The sequence below is a fragment of the Barbus barbus genome (assembly GCF_936440315.1).
Source record: "Barbus barbus genome assembly, chromosome: 32".
NCBI classification, from domain to species: Eukaryota; Metazoa; Chordata; class Actinopteri; order Cypriniformes; family Cyprinidae; genus Barbus; species Barbus barbus.
Window position 1 is genome coordinate 11,000,743 of NC_136760.1, and position 24,926 is coordinate 11,025,668.

At 37.0% G+C, this 24,926-nt stretch overlaps 1 protein-coding gene across 3 annotated transcripts in view; it reads right to left on the reverse strand.

The window, feature by feature from the left end:
• drosha (drosha ribonuclease III) overlaps positions 1-24,926 on the reverse strand; it is a 25,550-nt gene continuing 624 nt past the window's right edge. The window contains exons 2-32 of one of the 3 annotated variants that reach the window (XM_079388505.1): positions 24,791-24,888; positions 23,516-24,246; positions 21,765-22,071; positions 21,443-21,584; positions 20,616-20,776; positions 18,142-18,222; positions 16,168-16,254; positions 15,978-16,064; positions 14,942-15,013; positions 14,540-14,621; positions 14,385-14,456; positions 14,019-14,188; positions 13,598-13,722; positions 13,196-13,295; positions 12,835-12,942; positions 12,281-12,388; positions 11,489-11,627; positions 11,335-11,395; positions 11,101-11,160; positions 10,875-10,974; positions 10,179-10,281; positions 8,883-8,953; positions 8,212-8,256; positions 6,937-7,094; positions 6,547-6,652; positions 5,786-5,927; positions 5,244-5,326; positions 4,412-4,515; positions 2,952-3,044; positions 2,350-2,396; positions 1-2,172 (exon numbers count right to left, since the gene is read on the reverse strand). In XM_079388505.1, the coding sequence (XP_079244631.1) occupies positions 2,057-2,172; positions 2,350-2,396; positions 2,952-3,044; positions 4,412-4,515; positions 5,244-5,326; positions 5,786-5,927; positions 6,547-6,652; positions 6,937-7,094; positions 8,212-8,256; positions 8,883-8,953; positions 10,179-10,281; positions 10,875-10,974; positions 11,101-11,160; positions 11,335-11,395; positions 11,489-11,627; positions 12,281-12,388; positions 12,835-12,942; positions 13,196-13,295; positions 13,598-13,722; positions 14,019-14,188; positions 14,385-14,456; positions 14,540-14,621; positions 14,942-15,013; positions 15,978-16,064; positions 16,168-16,254; positions 18,142-18,222; positions 20,616-20,776; positions 21,443-21,584; positions 21,765-22,071; positions 23,516-24,246 (3,861 nt within the window). In that variant the 5' untranslated portion in view covers positions 24,791-24,888 and the 3' untranslated portion in view covers positions 1-2,056. The remainder of the gene's footprint in view (positions 2,173-2,349; positions 2,397-2,951; positions 3,045-4,411; positions 4,516-5,243; positions 5,327-5,785; positions 5,928-6,546; positions 6,653-6,936; positions 7,095-8,211; positions 8,257-8,882; positions 8,954-10,178; positions 10,282-10,874; positions 10,975-11,100; positions 11,161-11,334; positions 11,396-11,488; positions 11,628-12,280; positions 12,389-12,834; positions 12,943-13,195; positions 13,296-13,597; positions 13,723-14,018; positions 14,189-14,384; positions 14,457-14,539; positions 14,622-14,941; positions 15,014-15,977; positions 16,065-16,167; positions 16,255-18,141; positions 18,223-20,615; positions 20,777-21,442; positions 21,585-21,764; positions 22,072-23,515; positions 24,247-24,790; positions 24,889-24,926) is intronic. The other 2 variants (XM_079388507.1, XM_079388506.1) reach the window with 2 other exon arrangements.

The window sequence follows — 24,926 nt, forward strand, 5'->3', positions numbered from 1 at the left end:
GGTTAATTTAAACTGATGTTACAGTAATACCGCAACAGTTGTCACAGTAGAAAATACACGTTGTCACTAATATCAAAACCCTGACGCAAGATCTATATTGTGATTTCATTGTATTTTATCAATACTTGAAATTTCAGAAATTGTTCAATGATCTTGTGTCTGTATAGTATTCTCTTTCTTATTCATAGTCCTTTTACAGTGATATATTTAATTACTTCAGATGCATTTCTGATCAGTCTGGAAATAGTCACTGATTGTCTCTTCTCAGTTGTACATCATCCTGGTCTGTTTTCAAAATTGCAAACACACACTTTGTCCATTTGTATTCATCATCTGAGATAAATGATATATGAATTCATAATATTTTATTATTTGATTGTAATAGTAATATAAGCCATTAATGAAGAACAACCAGTCTGCCTGTAATGTAAGAATCTGTCCTCAGAATTCTACTGGACATTTCTAATTTCCAGATGTCTCAGTTCTGGTGACCTGCCCATCACTGGTAGGATACTTTAGTCAAATTTGGCCATGCTGATTTCAAAGTTTCATTTGCTTTCAAAATATCCAATATGTTTGAATTTGCATATTTTCCAAGGTTATTCCCTTTTGGCAAAACATTATGAATGAAAATTAATTGACAACATCAGATCCTGTATCAACGTAGCAATGAACAGAAACCCCTGAACTAATGTATAGATGCCAGTATACATCAAGCTTTTCTTGTAATTTTGCTGTCTGTCATGTGTACAGAGTGTTCAAACCTGTTTATAATATTGAGTTTGTACTTATTGGTCCTGCACTGCCTACTGAGGAAGAAGAAATTTAATGTACAATGATACTAATCCAAGCAAATTTTCATTTGTCAGCATCATGTATGATTCATGAATTATGTAAGGTGATTTTAAATGGATCGTTATAAAGAATATTTTTGTCTGTTTGGGGGATTGGTAGACTAGTCAGTTACAAAATTTCCATTTAAACATTAATGAAATTAGTTGTGCCAAGTTACTTTTAAAAGTAATGCATTACAATATTGCATTACCCCCTAAAAAGTAACTAATTATGCTACTTGGAGACTTTTTATGGAATGTAATGAGTTACTTTACTTTTGAGTTACTCTTTAAATCTGGGCAGGGCTTGCTTGTTTGTTTATTTTTAATATAAAAAAGTTATTTTACAAAAGTAAAAGCCCTTTCACAGCAAAAGTGAAATGAATAAGCCTCAGGCTGAAGGAACTGTAAATTCATGTCTGTACAGTACAGGGTGCAACTCAAATAAATTGCATGAATAATATGATGCAGGAGAAGAAAGTTCGACACTATTCAGCAATAACAAAAATGAAATACAAATGTAATTTTTGCTTGCTAGTATGGCTGAATTGGATCATTGAAGGTCAAAAGTAGGAAAGACATTCTGTTTGCATTTGGCAGTTTTTATTCATTTTGAGGAACACTGAATCTGTTTTTGTCCAGGTGAAATGAGTAAATGCATGTTGACATTTAGTTTAGAACTACAGTAACATCATGTTCACACAGTGCCTCTGCACTTCCGATTTCTCTCAACATCTGAACAGGAGAGCTGTCAGTCAACACATGGGAAACAAAGTAACTGGCATTACTTATTTGAAAAACTGACTCAGATATTTCCTTCTAAATTAAAAAGTAATGCATTACTTTACTAGTTACTTAAAAAAGTAATCTGATTATGTAACTCACGTTACTTGTTATGCGTTACCCCCAACACTGGTTGTGGCGCACATCCCAAGCATGTAACGGCCATTTTTCAAATCGAATCTGGTTAGATTATGATTACTGTTTCATGTTATGATGTACTCTGTAGTTTGACCAAATTTTGCACACTGACAAATTTTGATGGTTTGATTTATTTCAAGCAAAACTTATCTTTTTAAAACATACCAAAGGTATGAACTGGATTAACAAACAGATTTTACAGAGATTTATATACAAAACAAACAGATTCTTGCTTTCCTAAGCCTGCTGTTGTGTGACTCACTTCATGTAACATCCTGCTTTTTCCTTCACTTTCTGCTTTTCTACCCTTCATCACTATCTCTCTCCTGTCGCTCTCGCTCTCTTCTCATCTCCTTCAGCTCTTGTCGGTACTTTCTTTCGATGAAGCGTTTCTGATGAGCCATTTGAGGGAAGTTATCTGTAGAAGACAAGAGGGAAAGAACTTGTAGAATTTCATAACCTTTAGCATTATAATGGCTGCTTCAGAAAACCAAAAAACAGCACTGTAACAAACACCTTATTGCCATAACGAGTGAAAATGTTTCTTCTAAAACCATTGCCAGCTTTTTGTGAAAAATGCCACAATGTCACTCACATTTCTCCAATGCATCCATGGCTGCACCCATCTCAGCTTGCTGAATACTGTCGGGATAAAATTAAAAGTTACAAATGTTCAACAACTCAAAAAAATGGGATTTTAGCATTCTACTGAAAGGATTAAATCCAGTACGTAAAATAACAAATTAAATCCAGTAATATTAAAATAACTGAATAACTAAAAAAACAGGTAAATGTCCCACAAATACATTTGGGTTTAGTGAGCTACTGAGAACTATTATAAACACATCATGAAATTTAACTGACATGAGGTGGCATATCACCAACATAGTTATTAAATTACTCTGAAATCAGAACTCAAGATGTAAAATACAGGCTCACTGAATAGAAAGTGTTGTCTGATACATAGAGCAACAACAAAAATAGGAAGCCAGCAGATGATAAAAATGTCACAGGAGAGAAACGTAGATTAATGTTCATGAGAGCTGAACATTGAGAGGTGGCATAAAGGTAGCACAGGACATGGCAAGTTCTGAGAGTGTGACATACGGAAGCTGTTTTTGACACAGGGCCAGACATTTATAAGAGCAGATATGTAGCGATTTGGCAATGAGGGTAAATATCTGGGTGTATTAGTACCTTGGTCCTTTTCCACAGCCAATCCGTTCACCTTTAAAATACACTGCCACTGTGTAGGTCCTGGCATGAGAGGGTCCAACTGTCTGAAGTGTCCTGTAAAAGAAGATGAAGAGCATCACAGTTGAGATGAATGAAAAACAAACTGAAACTGGATCTGGAAAAGTGGACCTGTGATCACATTACACTATTACAAGACTTCAAACTGACCAGTGGCCTTGCGTCAGTAAAAGCAAGTAAACATAGGCAAGACAACATAAACTAAAGTTTCTCTAAATATATCTCTACAATTTAGTTCAGCTGATTTTTCCCATACAGTTCAATGTGAACTTTGTTGCAGGGTTAATGTCACATTAACTAGAAATAAGATACTTCAGCATTCCAAACAATCTGAGCATTCCAAGTTCACAATCAATGGAGGAACTTCAAACACTGACTAAAAAAATTAAATAAATAAAAAAAAATAAGAAAGGAGTAATGAAGAAATGGAGGCCACTGGGCTCTTGGGAACCATTAATGCAGCAGAAAAATTTTGTAGTCTTCCCTAGATCTGTGTGCCAACAATTCTGTCTTTGAGCTATGCAGCCAAAGGATGTTACTTTGACCTTATGGCTTGGCTTTTGCTCTGACATGCATGTTAGACCTTAAACAGACAATTGTATGCCTTTTCAAATCATCCCTAATCAATTGAATTTGCAGTACATTGGCTCCAATCAAACTGTAGATTTCAAAAAATTATCCAGAGACATGGGATGCAACCAGGGCTAAATTGTAGAAATTAAATTTACACAATGTGGTGTTTTTTTTGTTTTTTTCACTTCATCAAATTTGCAGTGTTATTACAAATCTGTCCTCATGGGGTGTGGAGTGTAGATTGAAGTGCCCCATTATGGATTTTTGAAAATTGCCTTTCATGCAGTGTGTAACACAGCTCTACGTGAATGAAAACATCCTGCAAAGTTTTAAATCTGAAAGTGCACCATGTATAAAGTTATTGTCTCTCAAAAGAGTCACTGAAATGAGTTGTTTTTAAAAATGAATCCCACTTGTTGCGTGCGCAGACCTGGGAAAACTTGGATTTTCACGTTGGTCTGAATGAAAATGCAACACTGCTTGAAATGAAATCGACCAATCACCACAGATTAGCGTCACGCAAAGGAGGGGTTTAGAAAAATTAATCGTTGAACGAATCGTTTGGGAGTCCTTGAGCAAATAAGGTAAAAATAAATGCATATAAGAACACGAAAGTGTTTTTTGACCTTGCATGCATGTCAACCTGTTGTTGGGGACTCCCAAACCAAAATATGAACCTTTCATAACCCATAATAGAGGAACTTTAATGTAATGTGGGGGACATGGGCTTGAATACTTTTTTCAAGGCAAATACCCTTTAAACAGAAAATTGAAAGAGGATGAAGTTGAAGAGGCAAATCAAAGGATGTTAATGGACAGAAGCTTCTTACTTGTATAGAGGAATGTCTGGCTCTTTTCCCTCCGTTCGCAGCGTTAAACAACATTGCTGCAGCTGCGATTTTGGATCATTCCAGTCCTGGTTCAAGATAAACTCCTGAAACAATAATCAAACAGCAGTACATTGAAAGTTAATCCGTTTTTATAGACAGACACAAAATAAAAAAAGCCTGCACACATCATTTGAGCACTGAGGAGGTTTCTTCCATGCCAGTGGATGTATAGACTAAACTCTCAGGTGTTTATTGCTGATGAATTTATTTTACATGATGATTTTTTTTTATCATTCCCAATGTCTACAAACTTTTCAATGCTTACGATTCACTGGGAATCCTGTTCAAGTATTTTTTTTTTTTTTTTAATTCAGCCTGCAGTGCTGTATCAGAAGTGACTTTATATAATTTATATAATTTATGCACTTCTTATGTTGAGGGTGTCTAATTCAGTTACTTTTCAGAATTTTCAGAGAAAAAAAAAAGAATTTCAATTCAACAGGAGCTGTCTGCTGTATAACCATATTCTTTTAATAATGGCCATTCAAAACTTAAAGGAAACAGCAGGGGTCATGATTGAAATAGTTTAATTTTGATTAGCTTGACACGGTCTCTTTTAAAAAAAGCGCTCACTGCACAAAATGCTAAAAAAAAGATGTCTATTACATGTACCACATCATATGTAAATGTCACCTTATTCTTTTCAATAAATGTTATTTTTTCATTGAGACTGGGTCAATACAAAACCATCGCTTATAATTATTGATAACACGCAGGTGTATAAATGTGTTAAAAAAAGTAATTTAACCTTTGTCATTTAATTTTGGCATACCTTGAGTCGTGGGAAAAAGCAAACATTCATAAATGTGTGCACAAACTCCAGGTCTTTATCTATGTAAAGAGCCGCAATGAAAGCTGGGAGGGAAAAAAAAGAGAGAAAATTTAATAGCTATACAGTAGTAATAGCTATTACATTCAAATTACAGAATATTACACAGGCCTAAGCTACTTAAAATAAAGTGCATCAAGATTGTACTTAAGTGTTACAAGTAGCTGTGTAACAGACTCTGCCTGTTACATGTGTGTAACAGTAGCTGCTTATTACATCTACATAATTACAAACTGTAAGTACAGGCTGTTCCATAACTTAGTTACATGATAAGTACATTTCCTTTCATGCAAGTACAACGGCTACTACTAAGTACTTGATTAGGTATTTACTCTGTATTATGACACCTTAAAATAAAGTGTTACCATGTTGTTGTTTTTATTTAGCTAGTTATAATGAGAAAAGGTGTCCTTTTATAATATTTCACAATTTTTGTTATAGTTCAATAAAATCAAACGTCCCTTGCAGTGCCATGTCACACTTACACTCCAGTAGATCGGCTAAAGTCTTGGTCCGCAAGGCAACAGGCCGTTTGGTCTTGTCGTTGGTGATGGCATATTCCTGCATACCCAATTCCTCTGCAACCTTCGCTTGAGTCCGGTTATTCACCAAGGAGCTGCGCAGGAGCTACAATCACACACAAACACACTTTATACCTATACAGACTGACCAACCAGAAGAGAGGGGGTACAGTGACTGAAATGGCTGGATTTTTTGCACTATAGGGTAGGGGTAACCAGGGAATCTGTTGGCACAGGAAACCAAATTAAAAACTAAAAGGTATATTTACATTCAAATGGACAGAGCGGAGCAGAGCAGGCAATTTCAACATTCTAATTATGAGATTGAAGCAAACTAAAGAAAAACAATAAGTGTCAGAGAACATTTAAAAGTTGAGAAATGTCAATAATTTCAACTATTTAAAATATTTCACAATAGACACGAACGGACATTCTTGTAGAATTGTCCAGTGAATACCCTGTAAAATAACATATACACTACCGTACACAAATACATTTATAGTTATGGAAGGTAAATGACAAAAAATACATTTCAAATACACGAGTATGCTTGATCTTCTGGAAAACAAGACACATGAAGACATTCTAGAAGATATTTCTTCAGCCATGCTGATTTTATGTTGTCATATTCATACAGAATTATGAGAAAGTGTCAAAAGTCATAGGGAGCTAAAACTGAAACCAATCTTGGGATGAAATGAAGAACAGACGAGGGATATACTCACTGTCAAATGTCCTTCATGATGGTCTGGAAAGTGGATGAACAGATATTCAGTGGCCACCAGCTGCATGATAGAATCTCCCAGGAACTCCATCCTCTGGTTGTGGCCTCTGCAAACAGACACAGCGGCTGCATGAAGCACTAGTCGATAGTTAACTAAATGATAAGATTACTGTTGTGCAGTTCCTGGGTGTGGAAAAACAGCAGGAGCACAGACACTGTTGTATCACAACCTGATGTATCAAATATGATACCTGACAAAAACACGTATGCAAATGTTTTGGATTTTCAAAAAAATATTTTGTTCAATGTTGTTCAACTAAAATGTTGAATAAACTGTTCCATTTGGAAAAAAATAGATTTTACAAAGTCACAGAGGCACAAGAGCACTTACAGGGTGAGGTGGTTGTAGCCCACTGTTCGCAGAGTGAAGGCCCGTGCGAGGAGACGTACATGAGTGAACAGCACTCCAATGGTATCCTCAAAATTAGTGAGTTTCTGCAGAACTGGAGACGACTCGATCAACTGCCTGTCTGTCAATGTCTCCTGCACCTTAACATACAGCAGAACATGGAGTGTGTGCTTTTATTACATTGAAGCTTACAGTCAGCTTCAATTAAAAAAAACACAACAACAAAAAAACATTTCAGTGCCATCATTTACTCACCCTCGAGTGGTTTCAAACCCATAGACTTTTATTCATCTTCCTTATACAAATGAATATACTTTAATATTCTCTCATTATTTTTGCCCATCCATTGAAAGTCTTAACATTCTTCGAGCTTAAAAAGTTCACAAAGACAAAGGTTTTTTTTTTTTTTTACATTCAAGTTTTCTGAAGAGACACAAATCACTTTTACGATGAATAGATGTAATTTAGGTTTTATTCACATATAAATATTTATTTAAGCGCATACTGTACACAAGGGGTGCCTAACCTTGTTCCTGGCGATCGACTGTCCTGCAAAGTTTAGCTCCAACTCTAATCAAACACACCTGCCTTTAATTTTCACGCGATCCTGAAGACCTAAATTAGTTGCTTCAGGTGTGTTTGATTCGAGTTGGAGCTAAACTTTGCAGGACAGTCGATCGCCAGGAACAGGGTTGGGTACCCCTGCTGTACACAGAGCACATTGAATATGGTAAACATGCTTTGAGAACACACCTCATTGGTTTTTCATGTTCTTTTTGAGTCTAGAAAATGTGGATTTTCAAAAGGATGAACAAATATGATGAGAGAATATTAAAAATATCTTCATTTGTGTTCCGAAGATGAACTAAAGTTTTATGGGTTTGGAACAACATGAAGGTAAATAAATGAAGGAATTCCCCTCTTTAAATTCGCCTGCATAATTCAACTAATGCATATTTTAGGAAAAATATATTCAAATAAGAGTGGGCATGGCCATTTAGACCTTGAATGTGCAAGGTTTCCAGTTTTAGACGCTTCCAGTTATTTTGGCTGAACACAAAAAGACTGCATTATGCTGTTTGACACTGCAAATCATGATCATAATCACGATCATAAATCAGTTTGTAGCAGTTTTACTGTTTATTGAACTTTGCTATTCTTCTAGTTATTCAGCTAGGTGGAAGATGAAAGTGTATGTATGTGTCTGTCTTAAACTTGACATGACATTTGAACATTGAAAATCAATTCTTCTCACACCTGTAAAGGATGAGGTGGATAGTTGAGCCAAACGTCCCTCAGGTCCTGCAAGACAAAAAGAGAAGAAACAAACTGAATACAACATGACAGTCCATTTGAGAAGAATAAGAGTATATGACAATTCAGACTCAAAATGTTTTTGGGGGATAGTTTTGGTTATTTTGTGTGATACCAATGACATTTTTTCAGTTTTAAGCTAGAGTCAATTAACTTATTCAATAATGACAGCAATAGAGTCACTCTCAGATCATAATAAATTATATTTATGCTCTTTACGCTGTCACTTTACTGTTTCTCTGTTTCCATCGTAACCAAACAGAGAAGTTCTGCTGAAAAAACCTGATTGTTCTCTAAAATGTTTGATGTCATTGTAAATAACAGCAGTATCAGACAAAATAATGATTGAATGGGATTAGTTTTTACTTAAAGTATTTTAACACTTTTTTTTAAATGATATTGGGGAAAGTATGGGTAGAAGACAAACTCAAAATACAGAAATGACCTCTGAGGACAAAGTTATTATAATTTATATTTAAACACCCAGGTAGTTTTAAATGTAAAAGCTTTGTATTGGAACACAACACTTTAGCTTACATTATAGTCTTAAAGGCTCACAATAATAAATCTAATTCAAATGTATTTAGTCTTACTAACATACACGTAAAACTCACCTCACAGTTGAACAGCAGTCTCCCAAAGAGCTGCTTGGCTTCCTCTAAACCACCTTCCAGGTAAACAGCCCCTACGAAAACAAAAACACTTTAAACAAATGTGCTACTACTCAAAAATTGAGAATCACTGTGTTTCTTTTTAAATGAGAAATTATGCATTTATTAAGCAAGGACACTATTATTGTAATATTATTTTACAAGAATACGGTGTTTGACATTCCAGTCAAATACATGCAGTCTAGTTGAACATAAAAGAATCTTCTTTCAAAAACATAAAAAAAGTAGATCTTAAAGCTAAAATTATCAAATTTTGTGAAAAACATGGATATTAGTTTGCTCTTAAAATGACCTAAATGTGCTTTATTAAGTACAAAAAGCCTTAAAAAAGGACATGAGTTACTAATGATACACTGAAATTTTGGCAACCGAAAAATTGGACTGAAACAGCCATTTTCAGTTTAAGCCAAAGATTTTCAGTTGCCAAAATCTACTATTATTTGTTGAGGCTTATTTAGCAAAATAATGCAGTTTAATGTCAAACATGTCAATTTCTTTCAGAGACTTCATGGGATATCTTCACACCTCCGGCTCTGCACATTTTGTATAACACATGATTCAAATTATCAGCTCATAAAAAAAAGTCGTAAGACGTTTTTCAGCTTTGTCATGTGTTGTGCGTCATGGGGATAACGAGAGGTTCTCTCGTACCTCTCCCAACTGGCAATCGCATGGTCGGAAATGAGGGATAGTTGAAGCAAAGCTACAAACTGATTTCCCTAAATATTTTTTTCTGTGCGACACGAAAACAGAAAACCATGGCGACCTGACATGTGGTATGGACAAAAGCAATGGAGGCTACACAGTTCTTGGTTCTGGGGGTCCCATGTGTTTATTTCACACGTATAGTGTGAGCAGTCAAGACGCAGTTTGACGATCAGACCGTATTGTGTGAGCACATAAATCACTAGCTTTGGTTTTACATTGCAATTTACTTGTAGGGTGAGAGTTAGCATTTAACAAAACATTGCTGAAATCACACAGTGAATGCCTGGCTTAAATGAGAAACAAGATGTGCAAAGCGTTGGATCCCTAGGACTGAGTCGAGAACCACTATCTAAAGTTGTCATGCACCTAGGGCAGTATTTATAACATTTTGAAAATGTGTTCTTACAAAACACAAACTAAGTTTCTGAAACTGCAAAAAAAAAAAAAAATCAAGATCAACAATTTGACCTCAGTGAGTGAAAATACAGTATATTAAACACAGAGAGACAGCATACACGATAAAGCACTAACCTATCAGTGCCTCAAAACAGTTTGCCATGGCATGTCGGAGGTCTGACTCCCTGCACAGGTCAGGACCGTGGGCATATAACATGAACCGATCCAACTCCAATTTCTGGGGAAAACAATGATAAAGATGAAAAAAAATGAAGAAAAAAAACAAAAAACACGATACTAACACCCACCAACACAAAACTCTAAAAACACCATGTATGCATGCCAAAAGATGTGCTAAAACACACTTCAATTCATCAAAACAATCATAATAGTTATGCAAAGGTTTAAATTCACTTAAAAAAAAAAGATTGTGGCATTAACAGTGCGCTGAATTTTTGGATTATCTCTAATATCTAGTAAACATTTGGCAATGTTTGTGGGAAGTCGTGGCCTAATGGTTAGAGAGTCGGACTCGTAATCCGAAGGTTGCGGGTTCGAGTCTCCGGCCGGCAGGAATTGTAGGTGGGGGGAGTGAATGTCCAGCGCTCTCTCCACACTCAATACCACGACTGAGGTGCCCTTGAGCAAGGCACCGAACCCCAAACTGCTCCCCGGGTGCTGCAGCATAAAATGGCTGCCCACTGCTCCGGGTGTGTGTTCACGGTGTGTGTGTGTTCACTGCTGTGTGTGTGCACGTTGGATGGGTTAAATGCAGAGCACGAATTCCGAGTATGGGTCACCATACTTGGCTGAATGTCACTTCACATTCACCTTAGCAAGCATAGCAAGATGTTGATTCTGAACAATTGCTGTGCGATATGTGGCAAGTCCTCCCTCCTCCAGGTTTGGGAATAGGTAATAGAGATGCACACTGGAAAACAAAGACAAATATATGACTATAACAGGTGAGAACAATACAAGCTTCAAAAGCTAAACTCAGTGAGACATGCTATGTAATGACAGATTTACAGCACTGTTGAAAAGTAAGAGGTCTCACCTGGTCAGGAACTCAACAACTGCATCACCAAGAAACTCCAAGCGCTCATTATGATTGATTCTGTTAAAAGGACAGGGATCACACCCTTTAGTTGTTATATTTCAACTACCTTTTTAAAATGCAAAAATGTAAAAAAATTCAAACAAAAATTCATAAATGATCACCAAATGTTTAAAATCAAGAAAAAAAAATGCCTTGACTAAAATGAAATAATACAATAAAACACACACACACCTGGAGGGTGATGGGTCATCCTGGCCCAATCTTGACATAATATTAATCAAGGTGTTAATTCCTAGTGAAAAAAGGGCAAAACCATTAGTAGAGTAGGACTACTTCTTAAAAAAAAAAAAAAAGCTCTCAAATACATTGAGAGAGATTTGCTAACCCTTTTTCCTCATGTACATATGATGCACTTTCCGGTCTCCATATTTGGGCTGGCGTATGCCACAATTTGACAGAGAGTTGCGAGCATGGTCAGGATTCATCCCAAAATTAAGATGATGACTGGGGTGAGTCATTGCCAACTGGGAGAGAAAGAAAAATCAAAAGAAAAACAAAGTGAGAGCTATAATGCATAACGTGAAACCAAACATCAACAGCCACCGAACCTTTTATGACCATTAAATACTACAGCTACATGCTCAAATATAACACACATACTTGTAGCTATGCAGGACTGAACACCCAACAACAAGCATAACTGAAATCTGTTCTGTAAGAACAGAGACCTGCACTGCTTTCTTAGCCTTCTGTTGAAAATTGTGTTAATTTAAATATGTCACTTAGGCAACATTATCCAGCCAACTAACAAAAATAAGAACCAGTAGATTCAACCAGTAATATTTTGCATCGTATGCCATAAATGTTAATTTCTGGATGTGTGTAACTGTTGTGGAGTAACATTATAGTGGGGTAATTTCCAGCTGTTATTGCAAATTAAATACTAAAGGCTTCAGTTCCAAAAATCTTGCTTTGACAGTCCTTTACCAGCTTTTTGCAACTACTTAACTAAGGAAAGGCTTCCATCTGGCCTCTCTGCCATAAAGTTCAGATCAGTGGAGCACTTCTCTACACATAATCCGAGTAAACAAATTTAAAACTGTTGTGGAGTTACATTTAGTTTTTAATTTCCAGCTGTTTAGCACAAATTTAGTTCATTTTTCTTTTCTTTTCTTACCTGCAGCAGGCATCGTTCCTTGAACATGTAACCGATCAGCTTGTCTAAATGCATCAGGCACTGATGGTAGCGGATGTGGTGGGTAAGAACTGGCAGCATCATGGCGTGCTGCAAAAATAAGGCATCCGACTCAAATGTTTGCCCTAAAACTAAGATTCAGTGACCTTTAAAATGCGATTTTTTTTCATAGTCCATCACACACACACACACACACACACACAGATTATTATAATTATATAATCTTAAATCAATTTATAAACAGGCTTATAGGTTACATTATAGGTTTGACATGGAATTAACACCATTAGTGTTAATAGTCATAATCAAGAAAAAATGTGAATAGACAAACATTTGGTAACACAGAAACTGCACATCCATAAATGTAATGCAACATATCATTATTTTTTTGTGCTTTATAAATGTGCACTTCATGTTCTCAGGCATTTATAATACATATATGTTTATTTTGTTTAATTTATCTGGTTTGATTTCAACATCCCTAACACACTTCAGCAAACCCAAATTCTGAAGTGAATGTGTTCGTGTATGTGTACCTGGCAAACATCAGAGCGGATTCCAGTCTTCCAGAAACCCTGACTGCTGAGCTCCACTGTGACCTCCCTTCTCATCGTATTCTTCTGCCTGATCTTCTGCAGAGCTTCCTGTAAATCAGTTTGTGGACACAGTATTTACACCATTATGACAATGAACCTACACTTCCTCAACTACAATGTACTGTACTAAAACCTCTTGCCACTCTTAAAACTGCTCATCCGGTTAATGCACGTTTTTTTTTTTTTTTTATAAAAAAAGAACTTCATGCTACCCTTCCATAATGATCATATTTATTATTTTAAGGTGTCTTTGTCACATTAGCTATCTCTATGTACATAAATGACGAGTGCAGACACTTACCTCTCTTTGCGTTAACTTCTGTTTGTCAATTTGTTTAACCTTCGGGCTGTTGGCCAGCAAGTGCCGTAATTTCACATAACTCTTCCACAACTTTTGATACCTGCAATGAAAGCAGTAAACTGCAGTGTTTTACCTTTTCATCATTATATTATTAATACAATCATTATTAGTATTAACTCACTGTCAAAATAAAAGCTTAATGGTATTATGCTTGAAAATGAAGAAATTTAGATGTAAACATTAGAGTACATCCAAGTGTAAACACCCTTGAATTAAACTTTTGTTTTTTTAGGAACTTAAGCATAGCATTGGTTTAAATCAAATTATAAGAACCACTTCATTGCCATTAGAAGTCAAGCTAAAAAGCAAAAACAGAAGTGGTGAGTGCTCAATCAGACTTACTGTGGGTCTCCGGCATAGCTAAGCTGGGCAGGTCGGATCCCAAAATGCACGATGATGGGGAAAGTGATGACACTGGAATTGAACTGCTCACGATCTAACTGGTCAATCCTCACAGAGCTGGGTTTCTGTGTGAATACAGGCACATACACACATTTAAAATTCTGATGTCTTTTCATGACATGACCGTGGACTTGAACTTATTAGTATGGATGCACAATCATGCAAAAGCTTTTGGCTACTGATGTCAGTGCAGAAAGACTCTATTCACATACTATATGTGTGCGTCACTATTATTTATTTATTGTACAGCATTTCCTCATTAAAAAAAGGCTCTTCAGCTTCCTCTGTGCCATTCACAGGCACTTGAATATTCAGTCTGCTCACCTGACATCATGCCATTGTTTGTGAGAATGTGTTTTACCATGCCAGGGTTGGTGACAATCATGCCCTTGCACTCCTCAGCGTATTTCTGCCACTCCAGCTCCTCCCACTGAAGCATGTTGGCAATCTCCTCTTCGGGAACTAGAGCTGTGCTGCTGCGCAGCAGATACAGCAGCACCTGGTGCATGGACAGCACCTCTTTTCCTCCATCTGACACACATGAGCAGACACCACAACATCAATCATAGTGATGAAGCATTCTCTCTACTGTATAAATGAACTATACACCAATATATTGGCAAGTCATCTGTCAAATTTAGGTTTAAAATACTGCTCAAACATTTTCTTTTTTCAATCATTTTTTTGGTTCATGAATGAAATGGACAGAGGGGTATTTAAAACTCACCTGGGAGGAACCGAACGAACCGTGGCATAAAATGAAACCTCTGAAAACCCGACTGGCCGTTTTCATCAGGACCTGTGTGACGGCAAAACTATATTGCTATGGTTTATACGTTTATGGTGTGCTTGTGTAGAGTTATATGTACGTGTGCACGTTACCTGTGATATTCCAATCGTATAATTCCAAGATGTCTTTAAAGAGGTACGACGAAAACAATTCCAGGCCTTTAACGCAGTAGTTCTGGTCAAACACAACAGATTACAATAGTTGAGCATTTGTGGGTCACTTCACTTGTGCTAGAGACAACCAATATGTCTGAAATAGCACTTAAAATGTAGATAACACAGAATTTTTTTTAAATCAATCAAAGCGTCAAGATATGTTTGTCTCATTATGCAAATTTAAATTGTATGTATTAATAGTACGCAATTAAGTACGTGCATAAAAATGTTATTCACAGTAACTAAAATTTATACTTATAATCATTTATAGAAGATGATAACAGTGAACTGAAGAAAATGAGGACAGTGTGAAATTTGATAATGTGGGGTGCCACATACCTCAGGTGCCATCTCTTCTATGAAGTGGATAGTATAATCGATGTTGAAGCGAATAACCTGACATAAAGGGATCTAAAGGGGGGGAGAACAGTTAATCTGGGAGATGTGTGACATTTGCAATGGTTTAAAATCAGAAATTATGTCTGATAAAGAATTGTTCATCTTCTAAAAGTGACATTTACTCTATTTTCTGCAATTAGAACTTGATGCTCAAAACACCACTTGAACTTGTTAAAATAGTCCATGTGACATCAGTGGTTCAACCTTAATTTTATGAAGCTACAACAAAAAGTATTTTCGTAGCTTCATAAAATTACGATTAAACCACTGTTGTCTACACAGAAGAAAACCAGTCTTATTGGTTTGAAACTACAGAGGTTTGTGAATGACAAATTTATCATTAAGGGTCAGATTTACTAAACAGGGCAAATTAGTTTGAAACCACAATCCCATAAAAGCACTAATGGGAGTGGAAGGTTCTGCGGATGATCTACTGACAATATGCAAATTAAAGAACACAGACAACACATTTCCATAATGACCGACTCAAATTAGCAACTACAGTAGCCATATCGAGGGCAAAATGGACAAAGACATGCTTTTTAGGAGTTAAATAAGGGTGCAAATACTAGTAAATTGACTAACGCAAAACTTAGTAAATGATAAATGTTGCATCTGAAAGGGAAACTCCTACAAACGCATATGTATAAGGCCAGTCAGCTGTTAGTGTCTATGCATTTTTTTGGCTAATTTTTCACTGCATATCTTTAGTAAATCCTGACAGTGTTTCTGCTGGCACAAGCTGTTAGTAAATCTGAGCCCAAAAGTATAAATTGTTCTTTTAGCTGTTGAACTACTGTTACAATGTGGAGTTTATTTTATGAACAGTTACACCATGTCTTGTCTGCTGAAACAGTCAAGTTTGGATAAGTTATATACTGTTTTTTAAAATTGTTGTTTATTCACAAAAACTAAGGATCACGTAATAATCTAGTTATTAGGTTTGACTGCAACCATGCAGAAATCACATGCTTACATTAGTAAGTGGTGTGTGAGAGAAGCAGGAAAAGCCCTCAAACAGGTACTCATGGTCGTCATACTCGATAACCGTGGGTCTATCTGTCTAAGAGAGAGAGAGAAAAACAATTATATTCACAGGCAGAAACAATATAAGACCAGAAAAAATTAAATAAAAATCATATGAATAAAATGGCACAGAAACCTACTAGGAAGTTGGTGGGTGGGGACACAGTTATTCTGTAGTGGAACAGCTTGCCGGCATTGTTATTCATGGGCCTACATGATTTCACTGGCTATAAGAGAAAGAAAACGTTGCTGACCAATCCAATAAGTCTGACAACCCAAATAGATTTATAACAATCAAAATCCCTGCAATGGAAATGCTGGGTTTAAATAACTTTTAAAAAAAAACATAAAAGCAACATTTTACTCAGAGAATAAAACTGAATTCCTAGGAAATCACTATTATAATTACGCTGATATCGCTACTATGTTGATTAGTACAATTTGAAAATAGTAATTTCGTGTTGGACAACCACATATCTAACACAAACTAAGAATTGTTTCTGAATTATTTCTGCTTTATACAGCAGTAAAAATCAACAGACAACATTAGACATTAACAAAAAAACAAAACAAAGAAAAGCAAAAATTCTGTCACATCCTTCAAATAAACGAAGAACAAATTAAGGCCTTTTAGACCAAATGTGACAATGCACAAAAACAAAACAAATCACTGATGAATGGTCCATTCACATAAGGAATGCACTTTCAGTAGGCGCTACAGCTTGGCTAAAATATTAAGTATAAACCTCTTATAGCAGCCTATTAACCTCATTCTCGTTTTGGTCTAAGTGGGAGAACAAAAAGAGAACAGTGCCCACTTTTAACAGTTTTTCACTGACATGGGTCAGGTGTTAGTCTCAGGCACACTGGTTCAACTCTGGCCCTAAAAATGTGCTGGGTCTCAAATAAAGCTGTGAAGCGTATCTTAAGGTATCTGTTACCTGTAGTTTGAAAAGGTTGCATAGAGGATATAAAATTCCTCATATTATGAAGTTACACTTTGGTAATATCATCCAAGCCGAAAGTTAAGCTTAGAGAAGTTCACTTAGACGTGTGTCAAACTCCGGTTCTGGAGGGCCACTGTCCTGCAGAGTGTAGTTCCAACCAGACTACAACCCTCACTTGGAAATTTCTAATAATCCTAAAGACCATGGTTGGTTCAGGTGTGTTTATTTAGAATTGAAGCTAAACTATGCAAGACAGTGGCCCTCCAGGAACAGAATTTGATACCCCTGACTCAGACCCACAGTCCACTATCTTTCTTTGGCACCTGCACTCCTGCTATCCACTCCATAACTGCTCAATTACCTGCAGTTGAAGCATACTGTAATCTAGGCCTATACTTCTTTCATCACCAGCCCAGTCAGACAAACCAACTTCAGAGTCCCTGCTCCTCAAATCTCCCATCTAAAGTTTTGTGTCAGATTGGTCCTTCCAGGCTTTGTTGATGCAAAGAAGCTCTAGATGTCTTCTTGTCAATTAGGTACAAGATGGCTCAGGGCAGAGCAGGTGGGAGAACTTTGAATTCTGGGGAACTAACATCCAGAAAAAAAAACATCCTACACAGACCCCAAATGACAGACGTCTTGGTGCATTCTTTTCAGTGATTGTTGTACAATTAAATGAAGTTAATCTTTGAAAAAAATGCATACGGAGATTCACAGGTGTACTTCCATTACTCCAAATCTTTTGTTCTGTGTGAATGTCCCCTAATGCAGCACTTGGCTCACATAACACTTGTCAATGCAGAGTTTGAGTTCAACTGGAGCACCACATGTGCAAATATTTACACCTCGCTATCCTAGGCCCATCAGAGCCTACCATTTAGCCCACTCATGCAAAAATGTAGATACTTATTAAGGGTTTAAATAAATCTGTATAATCCCAGAATATTCCTGATTTTTCAAACTCAACATAGGCTTCCAAAGCTTCTCTCCTTCTGTTTGTGCTTTTCATATTGTACAGAATAAGTGTTTTTCCACCAGTTGTCTTATTAATTCCAAATTTCAGATACTTTTACATTTCAAATGTTTGCATATAACAGTGCATAAGCAAATAAAAAATCTAAATATGGTTCCAAAACAGATCAAGTGATTGAATGAATGCACGTATACCTGTTCACCCGGATAAATACTGTGTCGGATTCCAGTTCGCCTGGCTTTGGCACTGCACTTGCATAACGGTCCATCGTTCATCTGAGTTTTAAACAAGAATAACTGTAACTTTATATTAAGTCATAAAAATACACACATAAATGAAACCGTTAACGCTTAAGCAAATGTCATCATTTCAGAACGAATTGTTCATTTTAGGAACTCTTTTTCCCTCTTCAGTTTTTTAAATCAGTTCTGGAAGAGAACGTTGCCAAACAAGTCAGTTATAAGTAAGCTAAACTGTTGACATGTTTATAGCTAGCTACAAGAATAGCACATCTGGTTTAAGTGACAGTTCACCTAAAAAAAAATAAATAAAAAAAAACCTTACCTTACCTTCACATTCCAAACATAAAACTTAAATCTAAGTCTTATACAGAGATAAAATCCCATTATATGATGAACAGATGTAAGTAAAAGCCTAAGTTAAATCTATTCATCACAGAAAACAATTGTATCTTGTCACAAGACTTAATAAAACCACTCAATTCATTTGGATTTGTTTTACACTGCCTTTATAACCCACTTGGATCTTTTAAGTTTTGGTTACCTGAACTTTCACTTGAGGGAGAGAAACCTCTAAAAAAAACCCCTCTAAATTTGAGTTCAGGGCCCGTACTCTTAAAGATTCTAAGAATCCTCTAAGAGAGCTCCTAATTTAGCTTAAAAATTTCTAACTAGGAGTCTTAGCTTAAAAGTTATTCAGGACCAATCTGAGAGCAACTCTGATCGAGGAAAAGACAAAAACTTATCTTAGTGAGGGACTGACCTCGTTGCTAGCTATGACACAGTCTTTTGAAGACTGTGATTGGTTGGTTGTCCAAGAAGGAAATAAAAGAGCGCTTTTAAGAGTAGGGTTTATTATAAGCCTTCACTTTGAAAATACAGGCATCATTTTCCTATTTTACCGTATTCTCTCTCTCACACACACACACATTATACATGTAGCCTATCTATCTATCTATCTATCTATATATATATAGTCTATTTTTTATTTACCATGCTGTCATACTTAATATTTTATAGGAACTGAACAAAGACACAATAAGGTTCTGAAAATGCTGTAATTGTTTGTGTGATAACTTTGCTTACAGAAGGTTGTGACAGACCCAAATTATCACTGCTGCATAGCCACATTTTTCCAGTTGCCAAATATGTTAATGTAGTTAATGTAGTACTTGCTTCCATTTCTGGCGCTATGGCATTTCTGCGGGGTGTCAGAGATGTTAACTTGTCTCTAATAAGATCGGTCACAAACATGATCCCTGCACTAATGTGTAGCGTCTTATTAACTCACTGGCATGCATTGTGTGCAACATTTCTTCTCCCTCTTCATGTTTCGTCCATTTTCTCCACTGCTAAAGAAACTCTTAAGCCTCTTAAAAGTCCTCATCCATTGACTTTCTTTACTAGGATCTTTTCTTTAACTTTAAAAAAAAAGGGGGAAGTGGTGTGTGGCCAAGTATGGTGAATTTGTGCTCTGCATTTAACCCATCCAAGTGTACACACAGTAGTGAACATACACCTGGAGCAGTGGGCGGAGCGCCCGGAGAGCATTTGGGGGTTCAATGCCTTGCTCAAGGGTCTCACCTCAGTCGTGCTATTGAGGGTGGAGAGAGTGTTGGTTATTCCCCACCTACAATCCCTGCCGGACCTGAGACTTGAACCCACGACCTTCGGGATACAAGTCCAACTCTCTATCCATTAGGCCACGACTGCCCCTTGGTTCGGTGCCTTGCTCAAGGGCACCTCAGTCGTGGTATTGAGGGTGGAAAGAGCGCTGTACATTCACTCCCCCCACCTACAATTCCTGCCGGCCCGAGACTCGAACCCGCAACCTTTGGGTTATTAGGCCACGACTTCCGGAAACACTCACATTTCTAAGAATTTTCTTAGAATTTTGCTGCTAGGAGCAACTCTTTGCACTAAGATTTTTCATGAATACGGACCCTGAAGACTAATCAAAGGGTCCCACTTTATATTAGGTGGCCTTAACTACTATGTGCTTACATTTCAATTAATCATTTGGTACAATGCACTTATTTTTTTATGTAAGTACATAGTAGTTAAGACACCTAATATAAAGTATGACCAATCAAAGTCTTATGAGTTTCAAATGACATGACGATGAGTATACGACGTATATTTTGGGTGATCTATCTCTTTACTACCACAGGCATTTTAACATTATTGTCCCCATTATTTGTCTGTGCCACAGCAATGGAAGAAATGCAGGTACAACAGTCTAATAATAATATAATTAGTTTAGTTATTACAAATTTTAAATTGGCATCATAAATTAGCATCATTTGTTTTGTTTTTTTGGCCTGTAGGGTCCAGAATTGACCACTTTTGGATATTTTTATGTATCGCTAGATTAAAATGGCTTTTTGAACAAAACGACCATAATTTCTCAGCAAAATGGTGAAGCGCACCTGTCCGGGGTCATTGTACCACAGCTCCTCGTGGAGGCGGTCAGGATGAGCTTTCTTTCTCTTGATCTCAGCAATGACATCAAACACATCAGAGTCAGAGCTGCTGGAGCAGCTGCTACCGCCTCCATCAGAATCACATTCAGATTCGCTGGAGCTCTCATCTGCACAACACAAAGCAAGATCATCTTTCTTTTAGAGTTAGGGCTGAGTGATATAGCTAACACTGTGTGTATTTCCTTATTCATGTGCTCTGAAATTAAAACAAAATCAAAGGAACATCAACTTTCCACACTTTGAACGCAAACACAAAACTGCTGATTAAATAAACCACCTCGTCACGTCTTTACCCCTCCACTTCTACAATTTTGCCCACCTCCACCCAACACTAAAATATGGTTAGAGAAACAGTATACATGCATCTAAAGTACTGCAACTCCCTTACAATTGCAAGATGTTGCGGACTGCATTAAAAATTTATTGATTTTTTATTTTTTTTAATCATCCATGTAAACGAAAAATGATTTATTTCATTTGTACACAGAACTAAAATGAGCCCGTTTGTTCTAGTCCTCTAACCTGTCTAGCCCACAGACAGGTAACAAATATTTGGCATTAAATAGTTATATTTAAAAATGTTCACTTTTCACACTTTTGAGCCACATTCTGTACTATTGAAAAGCACAAGCAATTTTGTTATTGCAAAGAGATGAGATACAAATACAGATTAATGACTTCACTGCATGTTGTATCATCTTCATAATGTTGCAAATTTTATAGAACATTATAAAATACACTGTACATATCTGAAATAGTAAAATACACAATACCTTGATCCTGGTCCAGTTTGGTCTTGGGTGGTTCCCATTTAGGTCTACAGGATTTGGCCCGCTCCTGTCTCCGGCCAAGCTCTTCCTCAAAGCGCTCATACAGATCTCTCAACTTACTGGTTCCCACGACTGTAGAATCACCCTACAGATGAATACAAATACATGGAAGGTGAGAAACAGCTTCTGAGTATATGATATGGTTGGTCATGACACCTTCACAATACAAAACTATATTTTAAAGGAGAGTATAATTTTGTGGTAAATTTGTAATAATGTCAGGACTATCTGCTTGTCTGCAGTTTGTGTGCATTACTGTAGTTACCACTTGGTCCATGGGATCATTGGAGTAGTAGTTCTCAGCATGTGTACAGCGGATCCAGGCAGGTTTGAGTAACTCCTCCTCTCCTTTCTCCTCCTCGTGTCGGTCAGTGGACGTCTCCTCTGCATCTCTAGTCCTGCTGTAGTTCACCGATCTGTCTCGACTGCTTGAGGCGCTGTCTGTTCTCCTCTCTTTCTCCTCCTCCACACGTCGACGCTTTCTCTCTCGACTGCCTGAGCGATTACGAATGTGTTTCCTGTGTCTGTCTGAGGGGGGTGAACCCGTCTCATCTCTATGCCGATAGCGTTCTCTGGGAGATGGAGGAAATATTATACGCTGTAACAGGCAACCCAGCAAAAGAACTTACTGAACTCTATAAAGGTCTGTGTGTGTTTGAAGTAGAGATGTAACGTATGAAAAATTTCTTATCATGATTATAGTGACCTAAATTATCATGGTTGTCAATATTATTACGGTGTTGTTAAAAGGGACTGGAAATGTTCAAAAAGCACTGACATAAATCCTTTAACCGAGTTTTGTATTTAAAATCAACAAACAACAAATAAAATGACTCTTTATAACTGAAAGGAGCCATAATAAGGAGTCATTTCTTTTTATTTTCTATTTCTTAATGTGCCATACTATAGAAGTCAGTGGCTACAGCCAAATGTTTGGTTACCAACATTCTTCAAAATATCTTTTGTGCTCATCAAAAAAAGAAACTCATACAGTTTTGGAACAACATGAGGGTGAGCAAATGATGACAGACTTTTAATTTTGGGGTTAACGGTCCTCAGATTCAGTGATTGTAAAGGCGAAGCTCTTTAAAGCTGTATAACCCATTCTATTCTGTATAACCTAAAGTTTTGTTTTTCTTTAAGTGCAACACACATGCCACTTGTAATACTATATGCAACATTTTTGTTGGTTTTCATTTTATTACTAATGAAACATTACAACTTTATTATAAACCTTTTTTTAATTGTACAGTATTTAATTGCTATAGGCTTTTTAATGTATTATTATTATTGTTAACATTAATAACTTTTAATTTAATATCAGTTTTTTCAAATAGTTAAATAAAAAAAAAATCCAAAAGCTTTTGATATGTTATTGAAATTGGTACAGTAAATCATGAAAATTTTAATGGTATTGGCACAGATTACTGAAATTTTGCTATCGTGTTCATTTATTTTGTAAGGAATAATTGACAATGGGTCGTTAAATTATTAGAAAAACAATGCACACCCGGGGTGGTGATAAGGCCACAATGCCTTAGAATGTTCTTCATCCAATCAGATTCAAGAATTCAACAGCCCCGTGTGTATAATTTATAGTTTCATCAAGACAAATTTCATCAAGATAAATTTGTTTTGTTGCATGGTAAAGCTTTTCTTAAAAACTGGATCTGTGAGTGACACAACTATCCAACACATTAATATTAGGAGTTAAAAGTGAATTACATATAGGTAATTCCCTCCCCTAAGTAGCATTTTGGTCCAAACTGTAGTAATTTGATTTACATTTACAGTGCTCAAGTGCAGCAGTGTGAACAAGTGCAAATGTTATTTGAGTTTTTAGGTAGGAAAAAAGAATTTGTGCCACTTCACTGCAGCATTAAAAAACTTTTTGAGGTATAAATGCTATGTCAAATGCACTTTGAAAATGATAAGATGGCTTATGATAAACTGGTCCCAACAGAGGTCTTATTTTTGATAACAGAAATTAAGAATATTAGCATTAAAGTGTGTTACCTGCTGCGGTGTCTTGACGGCACGCGCCCTCTGTCATAGTCCGCTTTATACCGTGGGCTGTCTGACCGCCTGCGCTCTGAACTGCACCCTCTGTCCCGTTTCTCTCCACCAAACTCTCGGTTATGCCGGCCTCCGTATCCTCCATAGCTGGGGCCCCTGTGCCGGTGGTCATCATGGTGGCGAAGTCTTTCCGGGGAGCGGGAACAGGTGTCCGACTTGTATTGCAGAGGCGTGCGGGAGCGTTCAGGTTTGAAGGAACCTCCGGGCTGCACATAAGCTGGGTTGAAGCTCGGTGGAGGAGGGAGCGGTGGCTGTGGAGGGTAGCTCATGGGATATGATGGCGGGTAGGGCATGGAAGGTGGCATTGAGGGTGGCACAGGTGGAAGAGGTGGAGGGGTGATGGTGGGCATCATGTAAGGGTAAGAGCTCTGACCTGGAGCGGAGCTGTCTGAGTTGTGAAGAGCAGGTGGAGGAAAAGGGGGCGGCTCTGGGAAGACTGGTGGGTGTACGGGGTATTGGGGGAGAGCATTAGAGCCCTGTGAGGGTGCAGGGAAATGGAATGACATGAAGTTAGGATGAGGTGGCATGTAGCCACTGCTGTCTTGTGGGTTATAGATGGTACCCGGAGGCGCCGTAGGGTCGTAGTGATACGGTGGAGGAGCAGGCCGATACATTGGGCTCGGAGTAGCTGGTCTTCCCCTCGGGCATCCACGGCCAGCATGGAAAGACATCTGTAAAAAAGACATGGATGTGAGAAAGATGTGGATACACCCAAATATTTTTTTGATAAATGTACAACTTGGATCATAAAAAGACATCAATGTAACTGAAACACTTTCAACACTCAGTCAGAACTAAAGAAACACATCTGAATTCTAATATTTACTTTATTGCTGTTTACTTGTTTTCAGTAAATTCTCAGTCATTTTACTATTAGTTACATTGCACTCATTATATTAGTTAGCTTAGAACTAGTTTTGCTTTGTTTTAAATATATGTAGCCTCTAAGTGCCATTTGAAATATTCTTCTAAAATGAGCATTTTTCTCAGGCTCCTATGTATAGGTTCAGCAATTTCACTTTATATATATTAAATTAAAGTTAAATAACTGAACATAAACGTAGGAGTCTGAGAAAATTTCAGACAGCACTTAGAGGCTTTTGCATCTGAACTTTTCACACACACACACACACATATGTGTGTGTGTGTGTGTGTGTGTGTATGTGTGTGTGTGTGTACATATACATATATATAATTCTGTCATCATTTACTCACCCTTATATGTCGTTATATCCTGTATGTTTTTCCCGCTTGTGGAACGTAAAGGTAGATATTTTGAGGAATATCTTCTGTTGTGTTCCATAAAAGAATTTCTATGAGGAGAAGTTATTTTATTCCTTTACGAGTAACG